The sequence below is a fragment of the Pteropus alecto genome, unplaced genomic scaffold (genome assembly GCF_000325575.1).
Source record: "Pteropus alecto unplaced genomic scaffold, ASM32557v1 scaffold398, whole genome shotgun sequence".
Taxonomy (NCBI): Eukaryota; Metazoa; Chordata; class Mammalia; order Chiroptera; family Pteropodidae; genus Pteropus; species Pteropus alecto.
In genome coordinates this window covers 2,652,538-2,675,098 of record NW_006442497.1, presented here as the reverse complement: position 1 = coordinate 2,675,098, position 22,561 = coordinate 2,652,538, and the positions used below count along the sequence as shown (strand labels likewise).

Sequence of the window (22,561 nt, the reverse complement as noted above, 5' to 3'; positions counted from 1 at the left end):
TTCCCTGTTGGGAGTAGGATGGCACCTTGCCTGGGTTTGGGAATGGCACTAGTTACAGCAGCAGGAGCTGACAGGGCATATTCAAGTGACTAATCGTTGCTGGCCCTGAAGCACTGGAGAGATGAGTCCTCTCTCTTTCCCAAGGACTTCTAGCCCTTCCCCAGGCTTTATGGTTCTAATTCTTTTTCCATGCTAGCAGCCTCCTAGAATATCCTGGAATTCTTAATGGATGGACCTTTCCAGCTCTGAAATTCTATAATTATAATACTCATGGGTCAACAAAAAAGTGGGGGATACATTTTCCTATCCTACCGCTTCTCCCACATTTTCCTCACAAGCTGTCTTACCCTGTATATTTTACATAGATAACTCTCCTCAGTATGTTACTTCTCTCTGTATTGATGTCTAATTTAGAGGCTCCTAGAAGGTAGAGCCAGAGTTTAAGAAGGCATTCTCAAATAGGCACTTTAAAAAGATGCCAGCTAATATAGATAACAGTTCACTTTCGTTAAAGTACTTAAAAAAAAAAAAAAAAAACAGAAAACACCTTACCCCTCAGGAGATTTCATCTACATGCAAAGCAGACTCAGCATGAATGACTTTCCCCATTTGGAGATGGCAATCTGAAGTACCCTGGGAAGAGGCAGATGATTAGAGGAGGTATCTTAGTGGAACAGGATTAGGAGGCCAGGATTCTAATTTGCAAGCTCTGGGCCCCTTCCAGGAAGTGTGACCACAGACCTGAGGTGCTTGCTTCTTTTTGCCCATCCTGTCTCCCACCGCTTTCATCCTAGATTCCATTGTAACTCCGGACCTCTCCTGTATGTTGCTGGGTATGCATATGCTACTTGTGAGGGATTATTTAGGGTTTACTCCTCTCCTTCCCTTGTCCTACAGCCTTCGGTCACTGCTTCCTCATCCTTGAGCTTCAGGTCATCTGCCACCTCGTCCTAGCTCCTGAACTGGACTGTGATTTGGTAGCCCTGAAACAATTGATGCATAAACTCTTCTGCATTTTTCTCTTGGAAAGTAATCACAGTCTTTATTTTTAACCGTATCTCAATCTGCCCTACTACTGTATTTAAGTGACTTCTTGGTTTCAGGGAAGGGAAAAGAAAATGTCAGTTGGTGCTGGACTACATACATCAGACTAACTGCCTCACTGTTTGTCAGAGCTATGCTCACCATTTCCCTGTAATTCTTTCTTTGGATATGAGCTATTGGAGGGGCACAGGGAGCCCCTTGGGGATCAGCAGAGCAGAGAAGAAAGAGCCCAAGGCAACTTTATGCCCAGTTCTGTCCTGGCCAGTACTAGTGAGCAGAGCTTGTAATGAAGGTGTAACTTGGCATCTTGGGAAAGATCAAGGCTGTTGTGCCTAATCGTCATTCAGCTTTCCTTTGTCAAGCACATACCATGTGCCAAATGCTGGGAGATTCTGAAGCATTAGCCAGAAGTCCTTGGGCTATAGCCGGGGATCATTAAAGGGGAATTTAAGACAGGGGAAGAGTCTGTAGGGACAACTCATCCCTTTCTGCCCCTTTGCCAACCCTTTTTACTCACCTACCTTGGTGCCTCTTCTTCCAGTTTTTTTTCCTCGACTTCTTCCAGAAAGTTTTCTTGGACCAAATCCTTGCTCTGATTGGCAATTAAACATTAAATCAAGGGTCTGAGTACCTCATGCCTACTCAGAAACATACAGACATACCCGGTGCTGTGAAGAAAACAGAATAGACGACAGGAATTTCTTGAGTCTTGGAAGGGTAACATCCTGAATGAGCTGTCTGTCATTAACTATGCATAGCAGGTTTAAACATGGTGTGAAACATGGTCCCTTGTACATGGCACATGGAGTTACATCTACTGAGAGAGTTTTTACAGTTAACATCACTGCTGTCTTTTCATATCTGAATATGTATATTATAAATTGTAGATGACATTATACAGTGTAAAGCAGGGGTCCCCACCTCCCGGGCTGTGGACCGATACCTGTCCATGGCCTGTTAGGAACCAGGCCACACAGCAGGAAGTGAGTGGTGGGCCAGCTCATGAAGCTTCATCTGTATTTGCAGCTGCTCCCCAGTGCAAGCATCACTGCCTCGGCTCCACTTCAGATCATCAGACATTAGATTCTCATGAGAGCACCGGTCCCTGTGCCAAAAAGGTTGGGGACTGCTGGTGTAAAGCACAGTGTCACATAACATATCTCTGATTGTTTTTGACCTACATGAGGGGGTCTGTCAGTTATCTTAGAGCCCTACTCTTCAATAATCAATTCCAACACTTTTATGGTACCTTCTACAGCCTCTCTGTCAAGGGAAGGCTTTGTAAATTTTAATGTCTATAAAATATGGAGGATAAGAAATGCTTAGTAACATTAGCTCTAGTGAGTGAAAGCAGCTGCATACTGTTACTTCACATGCTTACTATGTAACAAAAGTAATTTTGTGTGTGATACAGATTCTGACTTGCACAGGCGATCTAACTGCTGTTATTTTCCATTCAGGCACCCATATCAGAGCAAGTGTGCAGAACTCTCATACTACGTAGTACCCTGGTACCACCTGGTTCCTGCCCTTAAAGAGCTTCTGTTCTACTTAGGGAGTTGAGACATAATCATGTGAAAAGTTAGATAATGATGTTGTGATCTGGCTTGTTTGGTTGCAAGAACCCTGCTCAAGCTATGTCAAATAAAGGGATAGGTTGTAGCGTGGACTCAGATCCTGGCTCTGCCACTTAATTAGCTGTTTGACTTTGGGCAAGTTAGTTACATTCACTGAGCCTCTATTTCCTCATCTTTAAAATGGGAATAATGATAGTTTTGTGGCATATGTAAAGCTCTTAGAATAGTGCTTGCTATTAGTATTAATTTGCTTTAGGTCTAGAATCTCATTGGCATTTGAGCACGAGAACTGCAGCATAGCCATTTCCTTGGAACTGGAACTGTAGAGAAGTTCTGGATTCACCGTAACACCAAGGAACAGCTAGAACCAGTCAGTCAATCTTTTTCCCTCTTCCATCTCCCTCTCTGCACTCTCATTTCCTCTCCCTGCACTCTACTTTGTTTTCAGCTTTCCTTTACCTAAGATTATAATGGTCTTCTCAAGCCAGACTCTGTGTACTATCTGGCATCTTCCCTCTGGGTTCTAGTTGGAAAGTCTGAGGGAAAAATTTGTCCTCTGTCCTGGTTCATCTTTTTTCTTCAGTCTTGGTTCAGTCTTGGAGTGGCTATCTTTGGATCAGGAACCCTTTTCTTGGACTCATGAGCTATGTTTGGGGCAACAAAGGTTGAAAACCTGGTCCCTTAGGCAACAGATGCTATGAGCAGGTTAAAGCAAGCATTAGAGTCAAATTTTTGAGGTCAGACCTTGGCTCTACCACTTCCTGGCTGTGTGTAACTCAGGGCAAGTCATTTAATTGCTCTAAACTTCCTTTACCTGTGAAATGATTGTACCAACAGCACCAACCTCAGAGTTTGTTAAGAGATTATACTTCTGAAGGGCTCAGCAGCACCAGAAAAAAAAATGCTTAAAAACTACTAGCTATGCAATTATTTAGGAGATATGGGGAGGGTGGGCAATGAGAGATACCTCTGAGACAGAAAATCTGGGAGAGCACATAGGATAGTAAAGATAAGGACCACAAGGATGGGACAGAAAATAGCATTCATTGCTCAGAAAGTAGTACTGGAAATGCTTTTAGACCCCAGCTTAAATATGTTGTCTTGAGTGAACCTTTCCCTAATTCCCCAGACCTGGGCAAGTTTGTTCTCCTTGCATGGAGTACTTTTCCATAGTATGTAAGATGTGCAACAGTTATAATTAAACAATTAATTGTTGAGTTGTTTAACGTCTGCCTCCCCCGTCAGAATGTAAACACCGTTACGATAGGGACTGCTCCATTTTATTCACTACTATATTTCCGAGCCTAACACAGCTCCTTGCACACAGTAAGGAAGTAATGCATAGTTGTTAGGTTGGCAGCTTCATGGAGTGTGGACTTGAGCATTTAGAATCATAGAGTTAGAACTGGGAAGCTTTCCTATCCTGTTGAAAGGGGACCCAGAGAGATTAAGTAACTTGTCCCAAACACATAGCCTGTTAGAGACAAGAATAGAAACCTGTTTGCCTAACTCTTAATCATATAAGTGGCTATATTTCATCATTTTCTGTGTTTGTCTCGGGACTTTCTCATTTGTGTTATTAGACCAGAAGCACTTTGAGAGCTCCCTTCATGTTAGTAGGGTAGCTTTCTTAGAATGGAAACTGTCACTAATCAACATAATTTATTGAATGCTGTGGGAAGTACTCTTGGGATTATTATTTTTTTATTGAGATATATTTCACATACAACATTGCATTAGGTGTAGGTGTACAACACAGTGACTTCACACATTATACTGGGAAAGGATCATCACAGTAAGTCCAGTTAACATCCATCACCATATATAGTTAGAGAATTTTTATTTTCTTATGGGAACTTTTAAAATTTACTCTCTTGGCAACTTTCAAATATGCAATTTAGTGTTACTAACTATAGTCACCATGCCATACATTACATCCCTATGACTTATTTTATAACTGGAAGTTTGTACTTGTGACTCTCTTTTAGGATTATTATTTTTAATAACAGCTTTATTGATATATAATTCACATACTACAAAATTCATCCTTTTAAAATATGTTTAAGTGTTTTTAGTGTATTTGCAGACCTGCCATCACCACTGTCTAATATCCGAACACTTTCATTAGCCCCAGATAAAACCCAGTACCCATTACCAGTCACCACCCATTCCCACCTCCATCCAGTCCCTGGAAACTACTGATCTACTTTCTGTCTCTCTGGATTTGCCTATTATGGGTGCTACACATAAATGGAGCCATATGATATGTGCCCTTTTTTTGACTGGCTTCAATTTAACAATGTTTTCAAGGTTCATCTATGTTGTAGCATATGTATCATTACTTCATACCTTATTGCCAAATGATATTTCGTTTTATGGATATATCACATTTATCTATTCATCAGTTGGTGGGCATTGAGGTTGTTTCTACTTTTTGGTTATTATGAATAATGTCACTATGAACATTTCATGTACAAATTTTTGTGTGAACATATGTTTTCAATTTTCTTGGGTATCTGCCTAGGAGTAGAATTGCTGGGTCATATGTAACTATTTGTTTTGCATTTCGAGGAATTGCCAAACTGTTTTCCAAAGTGACTTCATCATTTTATATTTGCACCAGCAATATGTATGTGAAGGTTCCAAGTTCTCTGCATCCTTCCCAGTGCTCGTTATTGTCCATCCTTTTTATTCTGGAAATCTTAATGGATGTGAAGTGGTATCTAGTGGTTTTGGTTTGCATTTGCCTAGTGACTAATAATGTTAAACATATTTTCATGTGTTTATTAGCTACCGTATTATCTTTGGAGAAACACCTCTTCAGATTCTTTGCCCATTATTAAATTGGGTTGTTTGTCTTTTTATTATTGAGTTATTTTGTTATTGAGAAGTCTTCTTTTAATTCTGGATACAAGTCTCTTATCAGATATAAGTCCCTTATCTTAGATACAAGTCTCTTATTTGATATATAATTTGCAAATGTTTTCTCTCATTCTGTGGGTTTTCTCTTTCTTTTTTCTTTCTTTTTCTCCCTTCCCCTCCCCTCCCCTCCCCTCTTCTCTCCTCTCTTCTCCTCCCCTCTCCTCTCCTCTCCTCTAACACCTACAGCACCTGGTCTTCCTAGGTGGTCTCCCATCCAGGTACTAACCAGGCCCAACCCTGCTTAGCTTCCAGGATCAGACAAGATCGGGCATGTTCAGGGTGGCATGGCCGTAGACTTCTTTTCACTTTCTTGATGGTATTCTTTGAAGCACAAAAGTTTTTAATTTTAAGGAAGTCCAATTTATCTTTTTGTTGTTGTTGCTGGTGTTTGTGGTGTCCATCTGTAAGAAGTTATTGCCTAGTCCATGGTTATGAAAATTTACTCATATGTCTTCTTTTAAGAACTTTATGATTTTAGCTCTTACATTTTTAGGTCTTTGATACATTTACAGGTTTTTTTTTTTTTTTTTTTTTGTGGTATGAGGTAGAGGTCCAAGTTCATTATTTTGCATGTGGATATCCAGTTGTCTAGCACCATTTGTTGAAAGATATTGAATGATCTTGGTACTCGGCAAAAATTAATTGACCCCAAATTTAGGAGTTTATTTTTGGATTCTCAATTCTAGTCCATTGATCTGTATGTCAGTGTTTATGCCAGTATTACACTGTCTTGATTACTGTAGCTCTATATAGTAAGTTTTGAAATTAGGAAATGTGAGTCTCCTAAATTTGTTACTCATTTACAAGATTGTTTGTCTCTTCTGGATCTCTTGTATTTCTGTATGATTTTTAGGATAAGCTTGTTGGTTTCCTCAAAAAGCCAGCTAAAATTATGGTAGAAGTGCATCGAATCTGTAGATCTTAACAGTATTGTTTTCTGATCCATAAACATGGCGTATCTTTCCATTTACTTAGGCCTTTAATTTCTTTCAACAAAGTTTTGTAGTTTTCAATGTACATTATACTACTTCTTTGGTTAAATATATTCTTTTGTAAATGAGATTGTTAATTTCCTTTGGGGATTATTCATTGTAATATATAGAAATGCAGTTGTATCCTGTGACTTTGCTGAATTCTTTGATTATTTCTAATAGATTTTTAGTGAATTTCTTAGGATTTTCAGCATGTCAGATTATGTCATCTGCACATATAGTTTTACTTCTTTCTTTCCAATCCAGATGCCTATTATTTCTTTTTCTTGCCTAATGGCTCTGACTAGAAGAACCTCTAGCATAAAACTAGAAGTGAATAGAAGTGACAAAAGTCAACAACATTGTCTTGTTTTTAGATTATTTAAAAAATATATATCCATTTGGTCCTATTCTTGAGAAACTCAAACTCATGGTAGAGATTAAATTAGTACGTGAAATTGAGGTTGAAATTCATGGATGGGATAGCTTGTGGACTAGAGTAGCTAGGGAAGACTTCCTGAAAAAAAAAATCTTGGAATTTGGCTTGGCTGAGAAGGGAAAGGTGATTTTTAAGCATGATTGAGCACTTGAACATATAAAAAATGGGCAGTAAGTTTAGAGGCATTGTAGAGTTATTATAGGAGAGAGCAGTTGTTGATCATCCAGAGTGGTGCTCGTTCCCCTACCACTGTTCAGGCTACCTGACTTCTCTCAGATCCCTAACCTGCTCGTGGTTAATCCTACACCTTCCACTCACCTGTTAATAACTCCCTAAAATGCAGTGTTTTTCAGAACAGGTGCACTGCCCTCTGCATTAGAATTGCCCAGGAGATCCATTAAATACACAGATTACTTGCTCCTCACCCCAGACCTGTGGTGCTAAATCAGAATCTCTGGAGCCCAATACTTGGTGTCTGCTTCTTAGATGATTTTTACATAGCATGAAGTTTGAGAATCAGTATCCTAAAGCAGGGGTCCCCAACCCCTGGGCCAGGGACTGGTAGCAGTCCATGGCCTGTTAGGGACTGAACCAACCGTACAGTAGGAGGTGAGTGGTGGATGAACAAGCAAAGCTTCATCTGTGTTTGCACCCACTCCCCAGCACTAGCATTACTGCCTCAGCTCCACCTCAGATCATCAGGCATTAGATTCTCATAGGAGTGCAAACCCTATAGTGAATTGTGCATGCGAGGGATCTAGGTTGTGCACTCCTTTTGAGAATCTAATGCCAGATGACCTGAGGTGGAGCTGAGGAAGTGATGCTAGCTCTGGGAAGCGACTGCAAATACAGATTAACATTAACAGAGAGGTTTTACTGCACAGAGACCATAATAAATCAGTTGCTTGCAGACTCATATCAAAACCCCATCAGTGAGTGGCAAGTGACAATTAAGCTGCATCTGATGGCAGGCTTTATAGTGACATGTGAGTAGATGTATTTCAGTTGTACAGCTGCATCTCATGGCATCTGATTCTGCATTATGATGAGTTGTGTAATTATTATATATTACAATGTAATAATAGTAGAAATCAAGTGCACAATAAAGGTAATGCACTTGAATTATCTTGAAACCATCCCCCACATCCCCATGGTCCATGGAAATATTGTCTTCCATGAAACCAGTCCCTGGTGCCAAAAATGTTAGGGACCACTGCCCTAAAGTACCCTGTGTAGTGTCTGTTCCCCCTGTGTAGTGTTTTTCTACCTCATTCAGGCCCCGTACTCCTACTTAGCAGATGATCTGACGTAATCATTAAAGTTAAGGTCATTAGGCATTTATGGAGCTCCTTCATCTTCCTTCCTCTTTACTTCAACAGAGCAGTATCTCTTCACTTTCTATCTCTTCTCATCCTTCTCTGTCCTTCCTCTCACTGATTACCTATACCCTTGTCCCCATCCCTTCCCACCTCCCAGCAGCTAACTGGATAAAAATCAGACTACTGAAAACAGTTTGAGCACCAAGAGAAAGAGCAGGAGAAGGTCTACAACAGCATTGTTACAGAGCTGTGTTCATTTGCAGGGAACAAGCCAGGACTGCTTGCCTGGTGGCTTCCCCGGAGCAGTACACCTTCCTCTACAGATGCCTCTTCTAAATTGCCACCAAACAGGGTGACCAAGCACACAGGTGCATATTTGAAGGGCCCATATTCGAAACCAGATCAGTGCATAAATCATATTTGAACTATGATGCATTTCTGGGCATTCTGAAACCTTGGGTATGTGTATAAGAGAGAAATAGGCACTATTATGTTTTATCACTATGTAAACCAGTGGAAGATACAGTTTATATACTATGGAATACATACATTCATACATACATATACATATATATCATTAAAAAATCAATTCACCGAGCATCATCAGTCTCCTCTCTGACTTCTTCCCTTCCCCAAGCATGAGAAATCTTCCCTATTCTGAAAACCTTTTTGTCTGCCCCTCCCTCCTCTAGCCATCATCTGATTTCCCCTCTTCCTCTTAAAGTTAGCCTTCTCCAGAGAGGGTGCTGCATCCATAGCCTTCACTTCCTCATCACTCCCTGTCCTCCAGCCTTCTGCAGAAGTTTCCAGTGGTACCCTAGATGCTAATGCCAGGCCGTTTTTCTCAGTCCTCTTTGACTGTCTCCTCTTCTGATGTCTGCTTTCCAACATGTAGCACGTGGCCATTCCTCAGAGGCTGGCCTTCACTCTTTTATTCTTTTCTTCTCTCTCTGGACATCTCGTTTCCTGTGTCCAACTCTTACACTTGTGAATATCCTCTAAATATTTATTTCTATACCCTTGTTTTCTAACTGCCTGATAGACATTTACTTCCACGTGTTCCCTAACATCTCAAACTCAATGTCCAAACCCAAACTGCTGTCCCTCAATATGGCATGGCCTTCCCCCACTTAAATTCTTATCACCGACTGAAAACTTAGCCAGCCTCCAAAGCCCAGCTCAGACACCATCTCCCCTGGGAAGCCTGCCTGAGATTTCCAACCTGAATTTAATTCTGTCCCCTGAAACCATGAAACAGTTTTTACCCAATCCAACTCCTTCTTAGTTTATGTAAGGGTGATAAGGCCCCAAACAGTGAAATACCTGCTCAGGGACACACAGCTCATGCTAAAGTTCTCCCTAGAAAGGGGCTCCCCAGTGCTCTTTCCACTATACTAAGCATTTTCTCAATGCCTTGAGTACTTCCAGCTGCTCTTCTGGCATATATAATCATATACTGCCATGTGTCTACATTGAGGTTTTGGGCCTGTCTGTAAAGTTAGAAGGACCTTGAGGGACCTTCCATGTTTCTCATATATCGCTCAGCTCCCCATTGTGCCTAATTGAGGAGTCATCACTCAGTCGGTGCTCAATAAATACTTAATGGATGAGTGAAAGAAGAGAAAGTTGCCTTATTTTCCCTGATTAGAGCCTGGCCCAGTGCAGGGTTAGACATAGACACTCACTAAGAAAACATTTATTGGTAGGCTAATGATTGGACAACTTTTTTTTTTTTATCAGGCTGAGGTATTTGAACTTTCTTCTGTAAGCTGGTTCCAGGTAGAAGAATGAAATTAGGAAAACACTGTATTAGGAGGGTTAAATCTGGCAGTGGCAGTAGAAGGAAGAAGAGTGGTGAGGCAGGGAGAAGAGAAGGGATTGGTCTAGTGGCAACTTCGGGAATTGAGAGGAAGAGACGAACAGGGACATTTTGAAGGGAGAAAGGATAAGGGGACTGATGTGGAGAAGGAAAGAAGGGGAGTATACAGGCAGGATTTTGGTGTGGAAATGGTGCTGCTCTTGAAAAATGGAGAGGGGATGGCCTCTTTGGAGGATGTTAGGTACCGTAACTACTGTGTCACATACATGGTCTCAGCCTGATTCTCAGAATAACCCTTTCAAGTAGGTGTCATCCTTTCTTATAGGTAAGGAAATGGGCATGAAACTGTTAAATCAATATCAATCCACTGTCTGATCTCAAAGATGGCTTTTTCATCCTCAGTGCCTCCCAAACATATAGGAAGGGAAACAGATTCAGAGCTAAGATTACAAAATTAAATCTGTTTGTGCTTTTGAGGTGATGGTAGGGTATCATTATAACTCTTACAGGCCTGTCACATTTTCTCTCTATTTAGATTAGGAGCATCCAGAAAATCATACTTAGATTAGGAGCATCCAGAAAATCAAAAGAACCATAAATTCTTTTCCTGTCTCTGTACATCCCAGAAAGAACTGGGTTAGATGCAGAAAAGTACTTCCCAATAGTCGGTTAAGAGGCCCCAAAATGGATGAGCCCTTCTTTGGGGGAGATTTTTAGGGAACTGTGTTTCTTTCCTCTAAGTTTCGACTTGCATATAGACAAAATACCGTCTTCCAGGTTCCTTGCAGCTCTCAGTTTCAGACAAACCTCTTATTAGTCCTCCACACTGCAGGGACAATATCTCCCTTTCTTGTGGGAGATTTTTTTAGAACTGTTCAAGACTTTTTTTTTTTAAGTAACTTCAGCTGGAGCTAAATAATTTAACACAGGACCACGAGATTCTTGGTCTGGTCAATGCAAGCCCCTTCAGAGCTCGTAGAAAGAACTCTCTTCAACTTGTATCACGTATTCCCCTGGAGCAGGTTTGGGATGTCCTTTCAGGCTTTTGTGTGCTAGGCTCTGGGCCAGGTACTGGACACACTGGTGAGCAAAGAGGACTCAGTCTCTTTCTTCCAGGAATTTACAGACAAGTAAATACACAATTACTGCATGATAATACGTGCTCTGACAGAGGAAGTACATTTCCAGTTCTCCAGTTCCTCTCTCTGAGAAAATGTACAGAGACAGTGTACAGTGAGGCTGTTCTTTTAAAAAGCCTGAGGCTGGTGTCTCCCTGGTCTCCAGTATGCCCAAGATATGTTCTATGTGCCTACTTCAGTGGATTAAGGGTGAACGATTTTTTTTTTAAGAAACTCTATACTGGTTTTCAAAATCAAGGAGAAAGGACTTTTAGATTCCATAGTTTTGGAATTATCAGCAGAGAGGCCCAAGCATTGCCCGGAGAGTTTGTTTCCTGATATCTTCACTTTGTGCCTCCCCTCTCAGTCCTGCAGGTGGCGGGATGGGGCCTATTGATCTGTATTTGCACAGAAGTGTGGACAGCACCGGGGCGGGCTTACTCTGTGCTTGCAGCTCCAACTCCCCAGCTTCTCTCTCAAAAAAGAAGTCTTGCCAGCAGGGTGTGGGCGGCCTCCCTGCAGCTGTGCTGCTCAGCCAGGCTGCCTGCTCTCGGCCCAGCAGGCGATGAACCTCTTTAGAGGCTTTGTCTGAGCCCTTCGGGCCCTCTCCTCCTAGTACTGCCTGTCTCAGAAAAGTAGGAACTGAAAGTTCTCCCTTCTCACATGCCACTCCTAGCGGCCTTCTCACTGTCTCCTCTCCTTCCCCACCTGAGGGTCCTTTCTACCTCCTCAAATGCCAGAAACACTGGCTCAGAAGCCCTCTGTCTCAGCACTGGGAAGGAGGAAAAAGACAAAAGGATAGTAGTTTTCAAATTCCAACTTCCTGCTAGCTTTCCTCAGCCTTGCTTTTAAAAAGTAATAATTATTGTAAGTAGCTTTTATTGCACACACATTCTGGGCCAGGCACCACTGTCTTAAGCATTTATGGGTCATTTAAACTTGACACCAATCCCAGGAATGGGTACTGAAGCTCCCCGCTTTGTAGACAGGCTACAGATTTTCAGAGTTTGTCATTGAGTTGAAAATCAGGAACATGTCTTTGAAAAGCCAGCTGGCTCTGGCTTCTGTTTCCTCCTATCTCCTCTGACTTTTCCCATTGAACATGAACTCTGAACCAATCCAGGAAAAGGGTAGCTGGTCATCAGAGTTCCCCCTGCAGGCCCCTCATAATGTACTAGTCTTCACTCTCCTCTCCTGATTAAATAGTGCCCCCCCGACCCCAGCTACATAAGCTTTTTCTGAAGTCCTGACACCTTATTCTTTCTCTTTTCCTTCCCTCCTCCTAGGACCCTGCTGGAATCTTTGAGCTGGTAGAGGTGGTCGGCAATGGAACCTATGGACAGGTATATAAGGTGAGACTAATGGTGCAGAAGTGTGACTGTCTTCTCTGGGTCCCTCTCAGGGGGGGTGGAAGAAGTGGGCCCCAGGTCAGGAGATTTGAGGGGCTATGAGAGATTGCAGAGGCTGGAGCCCTGGGAAAGGGAGAAAGAGGAGAGAAGAATAAAAGTAATGAGAGAAGGAAGCAGCAAGAAGTGGGATGTTTTTGCTGGACTGAGTTTAGAGCTAGTCCTGGCTGTAACAAAGAACAGACCTGGAGCTGATTGGAGTTTGAGAAAGGGACACATGAAGGCAATTGGAAGGGTATGGAGACATATGTGTCTGAGATCACCTGGAAGTTCAGAGCAGAGCTCAGGCCAAAGGTGAAGGTTTGGCTTCTCCCAAGACCACAGAGATACCCAGGACTTACAGTGGGTGGGATCTAATGAGTGACCTTCTGCATAGGGGAAATGACTTTCTTGAGCTCCCACAGCTGGCCTGTAGCACAGCTGGAGCCAGAGCTCAGCCCTTCTCCTTTTTGAGGCTGCCTCTCCCCCACGAAAGTGGCATTTCCTCAGCCAGCGATTGTAGCTTTTAGCCTGGCCAGCCCAGCCCTCTCACATGGCCTGACCACTGGTCATACTTGAATGGGGGGAGGTAGCTGCAGCAGACAGATAGATGTTCAAGGTGGATGCTGCCCCAGAGCTGGAGAACCCCAGAGCACATGTGGCTTCTTTGTCTCCAGACATGATGCTGGGTCTTTTCAAAAGTCTCCTGTGCATCTCAGGGCCCTGTTTCCTGGGTCACTGAGACCACCTGCCTTACTCTTACTCTTCCTCCATGTAAGCTTTGGGAAAAGGGCGTTCCCCTCCCCCCATTTTCCCATCTCTTGCCTAGTTGTTGCCGTGGAAATCATAGCTCTGTGTTCTACTGCCTCTTGGGGCTTGGGGTCTTGAATGACTGCTGAGGATAAAAATAATCCATGGTCTGGCAATGGATTATTAGACCCATGTTCATCCTCACAAGGGGCTGCCTTCCCTCATCCTGCTCTTCCCCAGGAAGCCATGGACTTTTCCTGTCCAAGCCTAAGATGGCTCCTGCTAGGAATTTCAGGAGGGAGGAGGGAGCAGAATGTCAGAGACATCCTTTAGAAGAAGTTTCTTCCCCATTAACACTGGTGATGGGGCCATCAACACATGTCATTAGACCCTTCTGCGTTTCCCTCAGTTCTCTAAAAATCTCAGTTCTGTCTTTATTCTTGTCAACAATAATAAAAAGCCTAGGGGTAGAGGATGATGGAGGATCTTAGGAAAGGCCTCCTGTTCAGAGGAGGCTGGTCGAGAAAGAAGCTTGTTTTGCATAGAATATGCAGAGAGAGGTGAAGGTCCTCTCTCCTCAGCCTCCTCCCCCAGCTCCCTTCAGCTCTATCTGAGGATGGAGAAGGTATATTTCATTCCCGCTCTATCTTTCAAACTGTAGGAAGTCCGAGCCAGGGAGGCTGGAACAGAATATAAGTGTCTCTCACTCATCTCCCTTGAGTGTTTTAGGAGAGGAGACCCTTCATCTTTATCAAGTGTAGAACTTGGAAATCCAGGCTTGGTATTTTTTCTGTAGCCCTATGATTGTCTGCCTCTATGACCAACCCATAAATTGAGGTGTCTAGCCACCGTGAGAGGCACTGTCTAAGGCAGAAAATAGCCAAAAGGTGTGGCCTCTCTCAGAGTTAAGCCCTTCTTGAGCATGGACCCAGATCTCTCCATGCCCATCTCTCTGTCCACAGGGTCGTCATGTCAAGACTGGGCAGCTGGCTGCCATCAAGGTCATGGATGTCACAGAGGTAGGGAGCTGCCTGGGGCAAAGGGGAGGGTCAGAACATTGAGAAGAGGACTCACCTCGCATTCACCTAGGACGAAGAAGAAGAGATCAAACAGGAGATCAACATGTTGAAAAAATACTCTCACCACCGCAACATTGCCACCTACTATGGGGCCTTCATCAAAAAGAGCCCCCCTGGAAATGATGACCAGCTCTGGGTAAGTGCCCTATGGCCTGTCTCCCTGTCCCTCTTTGCCCTTTCTTGTCTCCAAAGCTGCTTGGTTGGAACTCGGCATCAGTGCTCATAGTCTCCTCTTGCCAGCCCTCCCTTCAGTCTACACAGCCTCTCCTGTGTCCAGATTGAGGAACCTCCTGACCCACACAGAGCCCCCGACACTTTGTAGCTTCTTGTTCTCTAATGTTTTAGTGGCAGAGGTTTTGGGGTTTGCTCCCACTTTGGCCCTGACCAGTACCTTACCTTGTGTCCATCAGGTACTTCATAAGTAGCGAACAGTGTAATCCTAGCAAGGACTGGAAGAGACCACAGGGAGATTAGTCCATCAGTTCTCCTGTCTTGGCACAGCTCCTGGGAAAGCAACAGACCAAAATATTTGTGGGAGATGATGGGACTTGGACTCCTCCTGGCAGTACACAAGCCCTCTGGATGATTGTTCTAACCAGAGCTTGCTGAAGCTCTTTTGGACTTCCCCAAATTCCCTCCTGGTCCAGAACATTCCTAAGTCATTTGCCCTCCTTACCTGGGCATTGGTACCAGCTCATTCCTCAGCCTCCCTGAGTTCTCAGCCAGTCTGGAGGAGAGAGCAGCAGGGAACGTGGCAGTGGCTGGGGACAGGCGTGTTGGAACTCATGCCAGATCTCCCCTCCCAGATGAGTGCTTATTGAGCACCTTCTTTGTACCCTGCACAGATAAGCATAAGTCAGGTCCCTGCCTCTTAAGCACTTAATCTTTTTGAAGACACAGTCTCTCTTTCCACTCTCTCCCCCCACCCTCTCTTCTTTCTCTTTCTCTCTTTCTTGTACACTTAAAGAAAGGTGAGTTATGTGTCAGGTAGGTTTACCTGCCAACTGTGTGTAGTGTGAGATCCTTGAGGACTAGAAGCCAAGTGCCAGTCACTAGGCGCCCCCTTCTGGGTCTGTTGTGCATTGTCCTCCCACTGTGCTCTGCCACTGGGGCTGGGGCCCGGATGGGGAGCATATGCAAATAACCTGTATTGCATATGCGGATATCCATATTTCATCTAGACTTTCTGTTTTGGGTGTGGCTTTTTGGAAATGTACAGTGAAAACATTTGGACAGGCATGCTGATCCCCAGGGGGTGTTCCCATTTAGCACTTGCCTCTCTGGGTCTCAGTGGTTCTCTAGAGATGCCACAGGGCTCTTCTCATCTCCCTACCTTGGCCCTGCCTCTTTTGCAGAGTTTCTCCAAAGTGCTACCAGGTTCCCTCTGCAGCTCTCTGGTAGACCCCATGGACTGTTTTGTCTCTAGCAGACCTGGAGAATTGCTGATTCTAGCCCTTTTCTTGCCTCTGGGTCACAGGTTAGCAGACTTCTTCTGTGCAGGTCCAGATAGTAAATATTTGGGACTTTGTGGGCATCCTGTCTGTCACAACTACTTAGCTCAGCCATTGTAATGTGAAAGCAGCCACAGATACATAAATGAACGGACATCACTGTATTCCCCAAAACCTTTATTTAGGATACTAAAATTGAATTTCATATGGTTCTTCTTTTGATTTTTTCCAGCCACTTAAAAATGTAAAAACCATGCTTAGTTCACTGGCCATAGTTTGCTGATCTTGCTCCAGAGCAGTAGTTCTTAACTATCACGGAGTTTGGGGCTTCAGTGATGATCTGATGGAAGCATTGGACCCTTCCCCGAGGAAAATGCACATACCCACATCATTTCGTCTAGTTTTAGGAATTCCTTGGGCTCCTACTCTGGACCCAGACTTACCTTCCCTGTCTTTTCCAACTATATTCCCTTCCCCTTTTTCTCCTAATCTTAGGAAATTCTGTGGCCTTTGTGAGGGGGCATGTGGCCCTTGCCCTCCAGCTCATACCAGTTTTGGCCCCAAGCCCTCTGGTTCTCCTCCAGGGGGCCGGCAGGGGAAGGAGGCCTTGCCTGACTGATGCTTTTCCTTCTGGTGCTCCCTGGGACCATAGCTGGTGATGGAGTTCTGTGGTGCTGGTTCCGTGACAGACCTGGTAAAGAACACAAAAGGGAACACCCTGAAGGAGGACTGTATCGCCTACATCTGCAGGGAGATTCTCCGGGTGAGCGCCAGGCCACTCCCCTTGCCTCCTGCTCCTGGGCAAGGACCCTCCCTGCACTGAGGAGGAGATGAAACTGTGCTCCTTCTAAGGAGCAGATGGCCTTATGGGGGTAGAGGGTAGAGACAGAGACCCAACCTTGGGAATTCTTAAACTTGGAGACAAGCACCTCTGTTTCCAAGCTCTTCCACTTCTCCTTGCAACCCTCAGCTGCTGGGAATTCCTGGGAGCCACCACTCGAAGGAAGCTCCCCAGGAAAGCTCAGCCTGTACTTGGGCACATGGTGGAGATGGGCTGCTCCTTCAGCCCAGCCTCATCCAGACTAATGGCTTCCCCTCCCCTTATCTCAGCCCCAAGTCCTTGCCTTTTCCCACCCCCTCCAACACCAGGGGTAATTTGCCCCTCTCTCCTGCCCCAGGGTCTGGCCCATCTCCACGCCCACAAGGTGATCCACAGAGACATCAAGGGGCAGAACGTGCTGCTGACAGAGAATGCTGAGGTCAAACTAGGTGCGCAGATTCCTCCCAGGCAGATGGGGCCCTCTAACCTCCAGGACAGAATGAGAGGCTCCTTTTTTTCCCTGGTGGCTTAAGTCTCACTACCTAGAGGCTTGATCCTTTCTCTCGTTCCTTCCCTGGGATGTCCTGCCTCTTGCTGAAAATCACTCAAGAATTTTTTGCCTTACTACCTGTTAATGTCCCAGGTGCTGTGCAGGTCCATCTGGGGAGATGAGAGTTTTTGACCTGGAGTGTTGTCCCTTGGTCCTTTCTCCTTGGTTTTTCCCTAAGACATAGACTGGGTCAGGTTTTCAGGATGTTGATGGGGTGGAATAGGTGCCGAGGAGTGTCTGGGTAGGGGAAGGACCTTAGCTGGGGACGTGCGTATGCTGAGTCTGAAATGAGGGGAGCAGACGTGATGCCCTGTTATGACCCCTCCCACTATCTCCCCAGTGGATTTTGGGGTGAGTGCTCAGCTGGACCGCACTGTGGGCAGGCGGAACACTTTCATTGGGACCCCCTACTGGATGGCCCCAGAAGTCATCGCCTGTGATGAGAACCCTGATGCCACCTATGATTACAGGGTATGGAGTAGGAAGTGTGGAACATGGAGGCAGCCAAGGGCAGGAAGTGAGATGGGGCTGATGGGTAGACTGAAAATATTGAGGGCTTGAGCAGTTTGGGGGACAAATGACAGTCTAATGATATGTTAGCTCTGAGGGGTTGGGGAACATTTTGTGGCAAGTGTGGACGGGAATATTGGGTGAGTTGGAGGACAGTGCGGGGTTAGAGGAGAGGGGCCTCAGGAAGGGGTGTGGAAGTGGATCAAGAAGTGGTCCTGAAGAGGCTAGGGATGGTAGGTAAAGAGAGTTATTGGGAACATTCACCTGTCCTTCTTCTTTCTCCTCCATAGAGTGACATTTGGTCTCTAGGAATCACAGCCATCGAGATGGCAGAGGGAGCCCCCCGTAAGTGCAGAGCGTGAGAGAAAAGGGAGGACCCAAAAAGCGGCCTTAGGGAGGAGGCGGGTCACGGGAGGTCATGGTGAGGGCTTCTTCAGGCTCAGCATAGCAAAGGTACTGATGATATCTCTCGTGTGTCCCAGCTCTATGTGATATGCACCCAATGCGAGCCCTCTTCCTTATTCCTCGAAACCCACCACCCAGGCTCAAGTCCAAGAAATGGTATGTCTCTGGGGGTTTGGTATCTAGAAAGGTCTCTAGACAATGCCACCCTGCCTTAGTCTGTGTTTAGGCTTGGGCCTGCACAATAGAAGAGATGTTGGGAGGGGGCCACACTGCAGCCAGAGCATTGGGAGTTGCTGGTGTTGGGATATGGAGAAAGCAGGAGGGAAGTCAAGGTGGCTTTTGGGTGAATGATCTCCCATCTTCTTCCTGTGACCCGCCCCCTTCCAAGGGGGCCCCCTAGTGAGCCACTGTTATCTCCAGGTCTAAGAAGTTTATTGACTTCATTGACACGTGTCTCATCAAGACCTACCTGAGCCGCCCACCAACGGAGCAACTGCTGAAGTTTCCCTTCATCCGAGACCAGCCCACAGAGCGGCAGGTCCGCATCCAGCTCAAAGACCACATTGACCGATCCCGGAAGAAGCGAGGCGAGAAAGGTAAGTGGGCGAGGAAGGAAGTGATGGGTCTCAGGACACACTTCAGCCCCTGCTTCTCTTCAGCCCTTGCTCTTCCTGGTTTCACTTCATGCTCCCCTTCTAGGCCCCAGCTCTCCCTGTCCAAAGAGATCTTTCCCAAACTTCCAACCCCAGAGGGGTTTTTCTCTTTACCACTGATCCAAGTCAGTTTCCCAAATAAGTGTGGTTCTTTTACATCCTGCCAAAAGCTTTCTGTTGAGCACATGCATGTGTAAGTGTATATACTCATCCAACCACATCCCAACCACTATGGGGTCTAATCCCTGCCTCTGTCCGGGCCCAAACCTGAGACCCCATTGCTCCAAGGAGGTGGGTGGGGACCTATGTGTGTGGCCATCCAGACAGACCTTATTGGTTATCCCCATCTAAGGTTTCCCTAGCCCGGGGTGGGGTCTGGGGCACTGTGTGAAGAAACAGCAGTGATCTCCCCCCTACAGAGGAGACAGAATATGAGTATAGCGGCAGCGAAGAAGAAGATGATAGTCATGGAGAGGAAGGAGAGCCAAGGTAGGCTTGGAAGGTGGAGGTTGGGGGCCATCACTTTCTATCTGAGGGGACATCATTGGTCCTTGGCTTGGGGACTCTTAATCTCGGGGTGGTAGACACAGAGTTAGAGACCTTAAAACAATCTCTGAGTGCTGAGAAGAAATGGAACAAATGAAATGAGCAAGAGGTGGGGAGAGAGTGATTCAGGGCTGCAGGCTAGGATATTATAAGACAGGGCCCAAGACTGGGCAGTTCTCCTGGTCCTCAGAAGTGACCTGAGGCAGACTGGTCTAGGTAAATCACCTACTCAATTGGCTCCCCAGGCATGAGAATAGGAGATAGCCTAACTCTCTGGGGTCAGGTTCTGACCCCAACCTCCAACTATGCCACCCTGACCCAGCTCCATTATGAATGTGCCCGGTGAGTCCACGCTACGCCGAGAATTTCTGCGGCTCCAGCAGGAGAATAAGAGCAACTCGGAGGCTTTAAAGCAACAGCAGCAGCAGCTGCAGCAGCAACAGCAACGAGACCCTGAAGCGCACATCAAACACCTCCTGCACCAGCGGCAGCGCCGCATTGAGGAGCAGAAGGAGGAGCGGCGGCGTGTTGAGGAGGTGGGGCTGTCCTGGAAGGGCCTGGTCCAGGCCTGGCTCAGCAACCTGTCCTGGTCCCATCCCTGGTTCCCTTTGGGGAGCAGGGAGAAGAGGGAGCAAGCAGGGGCTTTCTTACCCCATTCACCAGACTTGTGTGGAAAGGCTCTGTCCTCTCTTAGAGGCTCAGCCCCCAGGCAGACTGTCCCCCTCCCCAGCCCTGTGTGGATGGTTGTGCTGTCAGCATCCATTCAATGCAGAGCTATTTCTGAAAAGCCATACCGATTCCCCAGGGACAAGACTGTCCCTGTCCTTGTTTCTACATAAACCTCCACTCTGGGTTTATCTAGCCCCGTTTACCTGAAATCTCAGGGACCTAGGGGTCTGTGTACAAACATTTCAGGCCCCTATGTATCAAACTGTCACGCAGCTGTCTGGTCTGAACATGAAGATCCTTCTAAAGACCCTCTTTTTAATTGTTTTGGCTTAAATTTGTCATTTGGACTAATTGGAGGTGGGAGAAATTCATTTTAATAGAGATCTTTTTATTTCTTTTTTTTTAGGTCGGGGTGTAGACCCTTGGTCAGAAAGATTGTGAAAGTAAAATGCAACCTGAGCTATTGATGTTTGCCAAGGAACTGGCAAAGTCTCCTCTTGATTGCTCTTCTGTGCATAGGCACCTGCTGCCCTCTTGTGGCCAAAGGCTATTATTAAAGCTCACTCTATTTGGATTTACAGGCTGAGGTTGATTTCAGAGGCGCGAGAGTGTATGTTAGGGTTGTTGTTGTTGACTATGGTTGGTTTGTTTGGTCAAGGAGTGGATAGTATAAAATATTATTCAATGTGGCTCACCCCAAGGGCAGCAGTCAGCTTCTCAGCCTCTTTGGTTCCAAGCCCACAGCTACCTTAGATAAGCAATTTTTCACAAGCCAGGACCCTGTATAGCTTCCGTGTAGGGTAGGTAGGTTTGTCCAAGCAAGTTGAAGTTATTCTCTTACCATCGTCCCTCGTGAAAAGGAGGCTTGTCCTAACTGTCCAGCAGGATTTCCCTTTCCAAGAGATGCCTGAAAGTGGGCTGGGGTCCCCCTTTCCAGGGCTGTGCTGTCTGAGTGCCTGGAGCAGTCCTTAAGACCATACCTCTCTTTACCTACAGCAACAGCGGCGAGAGCGAGAACAACGGAAGCTGCAGGAGAAGGAGCAGCAGCGGCGGCTGGAGGACATGCAAGCCCTGCGGCGGGAGGAAGAGAGGCGGCAGGCGGAGCGGGAGCAGGTACAGCGCCCCCAGTGCACACCGGCACACACCCCTTCCTTCCCTGGCCTCCCCGCCTGCTCCTGCTGCCTGCATCCCCTGCTCCCCAATACCCTTTCCCCTTTCTTTTCCTACCCCCAGATTCCTCCTATCTTTTCCAGCTTCACTCTTTCTCTCTGTTTTCTCCTACCCTTCAACCCCCAACCCTGGCTCCCTGCCCTCCTCCTGTCTCTGTGCCTTCATTCCCCATCTCTTTGCCCACCCCTTACTTTTCTCCCCTCCACTTTCCCTCATGGGTCCTGCACCCTGGCTTCCGCCTCATTCCCTGCCCTCTGCGGGGCTCATCCCATCTCCGACCTCTCTATTGCTCTTCCCTGCTCTCCTCCTCATCCTCACCCCACTGATCCCTTCCTCCTCCTCCAACTCCTTTGCCGCCGCCTGCTGCCCTTTCTCCGCCACTTCCTCTTTCCCCGCCCTTTGCCCCCCACCCAACCCCCACCCCCCAGGAATATATTCGTCACAGGCTAGAGGAGGAGCAGCGACAGCTCGAGATCCTTCAGCAACAGCTGCTCCAGGAACAGGCCCTACTACTGGTAACGGGGTCCCCCAGCTTCCTTTGGGAAGATGCATATTCAGAGCTTCTCTACTGGAATGGGATGGGAGCACTTCAGGGGAAGGGACTCACCCAAGCATCAAGGGAAGACATCTCTTCTCTAGGCAGTTGGAGGAAAGAAAGGGCATGCCGACTCTAACTTCCAGGGCCACACCCTGCTGAGCCCTCTCTCCCTACCCTTGGGCCCAGGAATACAAGCGGAAGCAGCTGGAGGAGCAGAGGCAGTCAGAGCGTCTGCAGAGGCAGCTGCAGCAGGAGCACGCCTACCTCAAATCCCTGCAGCAGCAGCAGCAGCAGCAGCAACAGCAGCTTCAGAAACAGCAGCAACAGCAACAAATCCTTCCTGGGGACAGAAAGCCCCTGTACCATTATGGTCGGGGCATTAACCCTGCCGACAAACCAGCCTGGGCCCGAGAGGTACTGCCTCCTTTGCCACTGAAGACACCATTCTTCCAGTCCCACTTGCCTGAGGCCTGAGAGCTGCAAGAAGTGGTCATGCCACACTGGCGGGCACTGAGAAGGGGAAAGGGGCTTGCAGCACAGGCCTGAGAGCTAGTGTGAGGCAGGTGGGGACCTAAATTTTGAAAACAGGGAAGCGAAAGCTAGCCAGCTTGACATCGTTTCGCATTACAGGTAGAAGAAAGAACAAGGATGAACAAGCAGCAGAACTCTCCCTTGGCCAAGACCAAGCCAAGCAGCACAGGGCCTGAGCCCCCCATTCCCCAGGCCTCCTCCGGGCCCCCGGGACCACTTTCCCAAACTCCTCCTATGCAGAGGCCGGTGGAGCCCCAGGAGGGACCGCACAAGGTGAGTCTCTCCCTATTCCTGC

The 22,561-nt window shown here is 46.4% G+C and overlaps 1 protein-coding gene and 1 pseudogene across 14 annotated transcripts in view; one reads left to right on the top strand and one right to left on the bottom strand.

The window, feature by feature from the left end:
• The window catches only part of MINK1 (misshapen like kinase 1), a 50,460-nt gene that overhangs the window by 20,583 nt on the left and 7,316 nt on the right, over positions 1-22,561 (top strand). For all 14 annotated transcript variants that reach the window (XM_015597437.1, XM_006922263.1, XM_006922262.1 and 11 more), the window contains exons 2-15: positions 12,496-12,561; positions 14,307-14,363; positions 14,434-14,559; positions 16,527-16,637; positions 17,053-17,143; positions 17,585-17,715; positions 18,045-18,099; positions 18,237-18,315; positions 18,580-18,755; positions 19,232-19,301; positions 19,681-19,894; positions 21,024-21,140; positions 21,922-22,149; positions 22,366-22,539. In XM_015597437.1, coding sequence (XP_015452923.1) covers positions 12,496-12,561; positions 14,307-14,363; positions 14,434-14,559; positions 16,527-16,637; positions 17,053-17,143; positions 17,585-17,715; positions 18,045-18,099; positions 18,237-18,315; positions 18,580-18,755; positions 19,232-19,301; positions 19,681-19,894; positions 21,024-21,140; positions 21,922-22,149; positions 22,366-22,539 — 1,695 coding nt within the window. The remainder of the gene's footprint in view (positions 1-12,495; positions 12,562-14,306; positions 14,364-14,433; positions 14,560-16,526; positions 16,638-17,052; positions 17,144-17,584; positions 17,716-18,044; positions 18,100-18,236; positions 18,316-18,579; positions 18,756-19,231; positions 19,302-19,680; positions 19,895-21,023; positions 21,141-21,921; positions 22,150-22,365; positions 22,540-22,561) is intronic.
• On the bottom strand, positions 5,721-5,839 carry LOC112471460 (annotated as a pseudogene).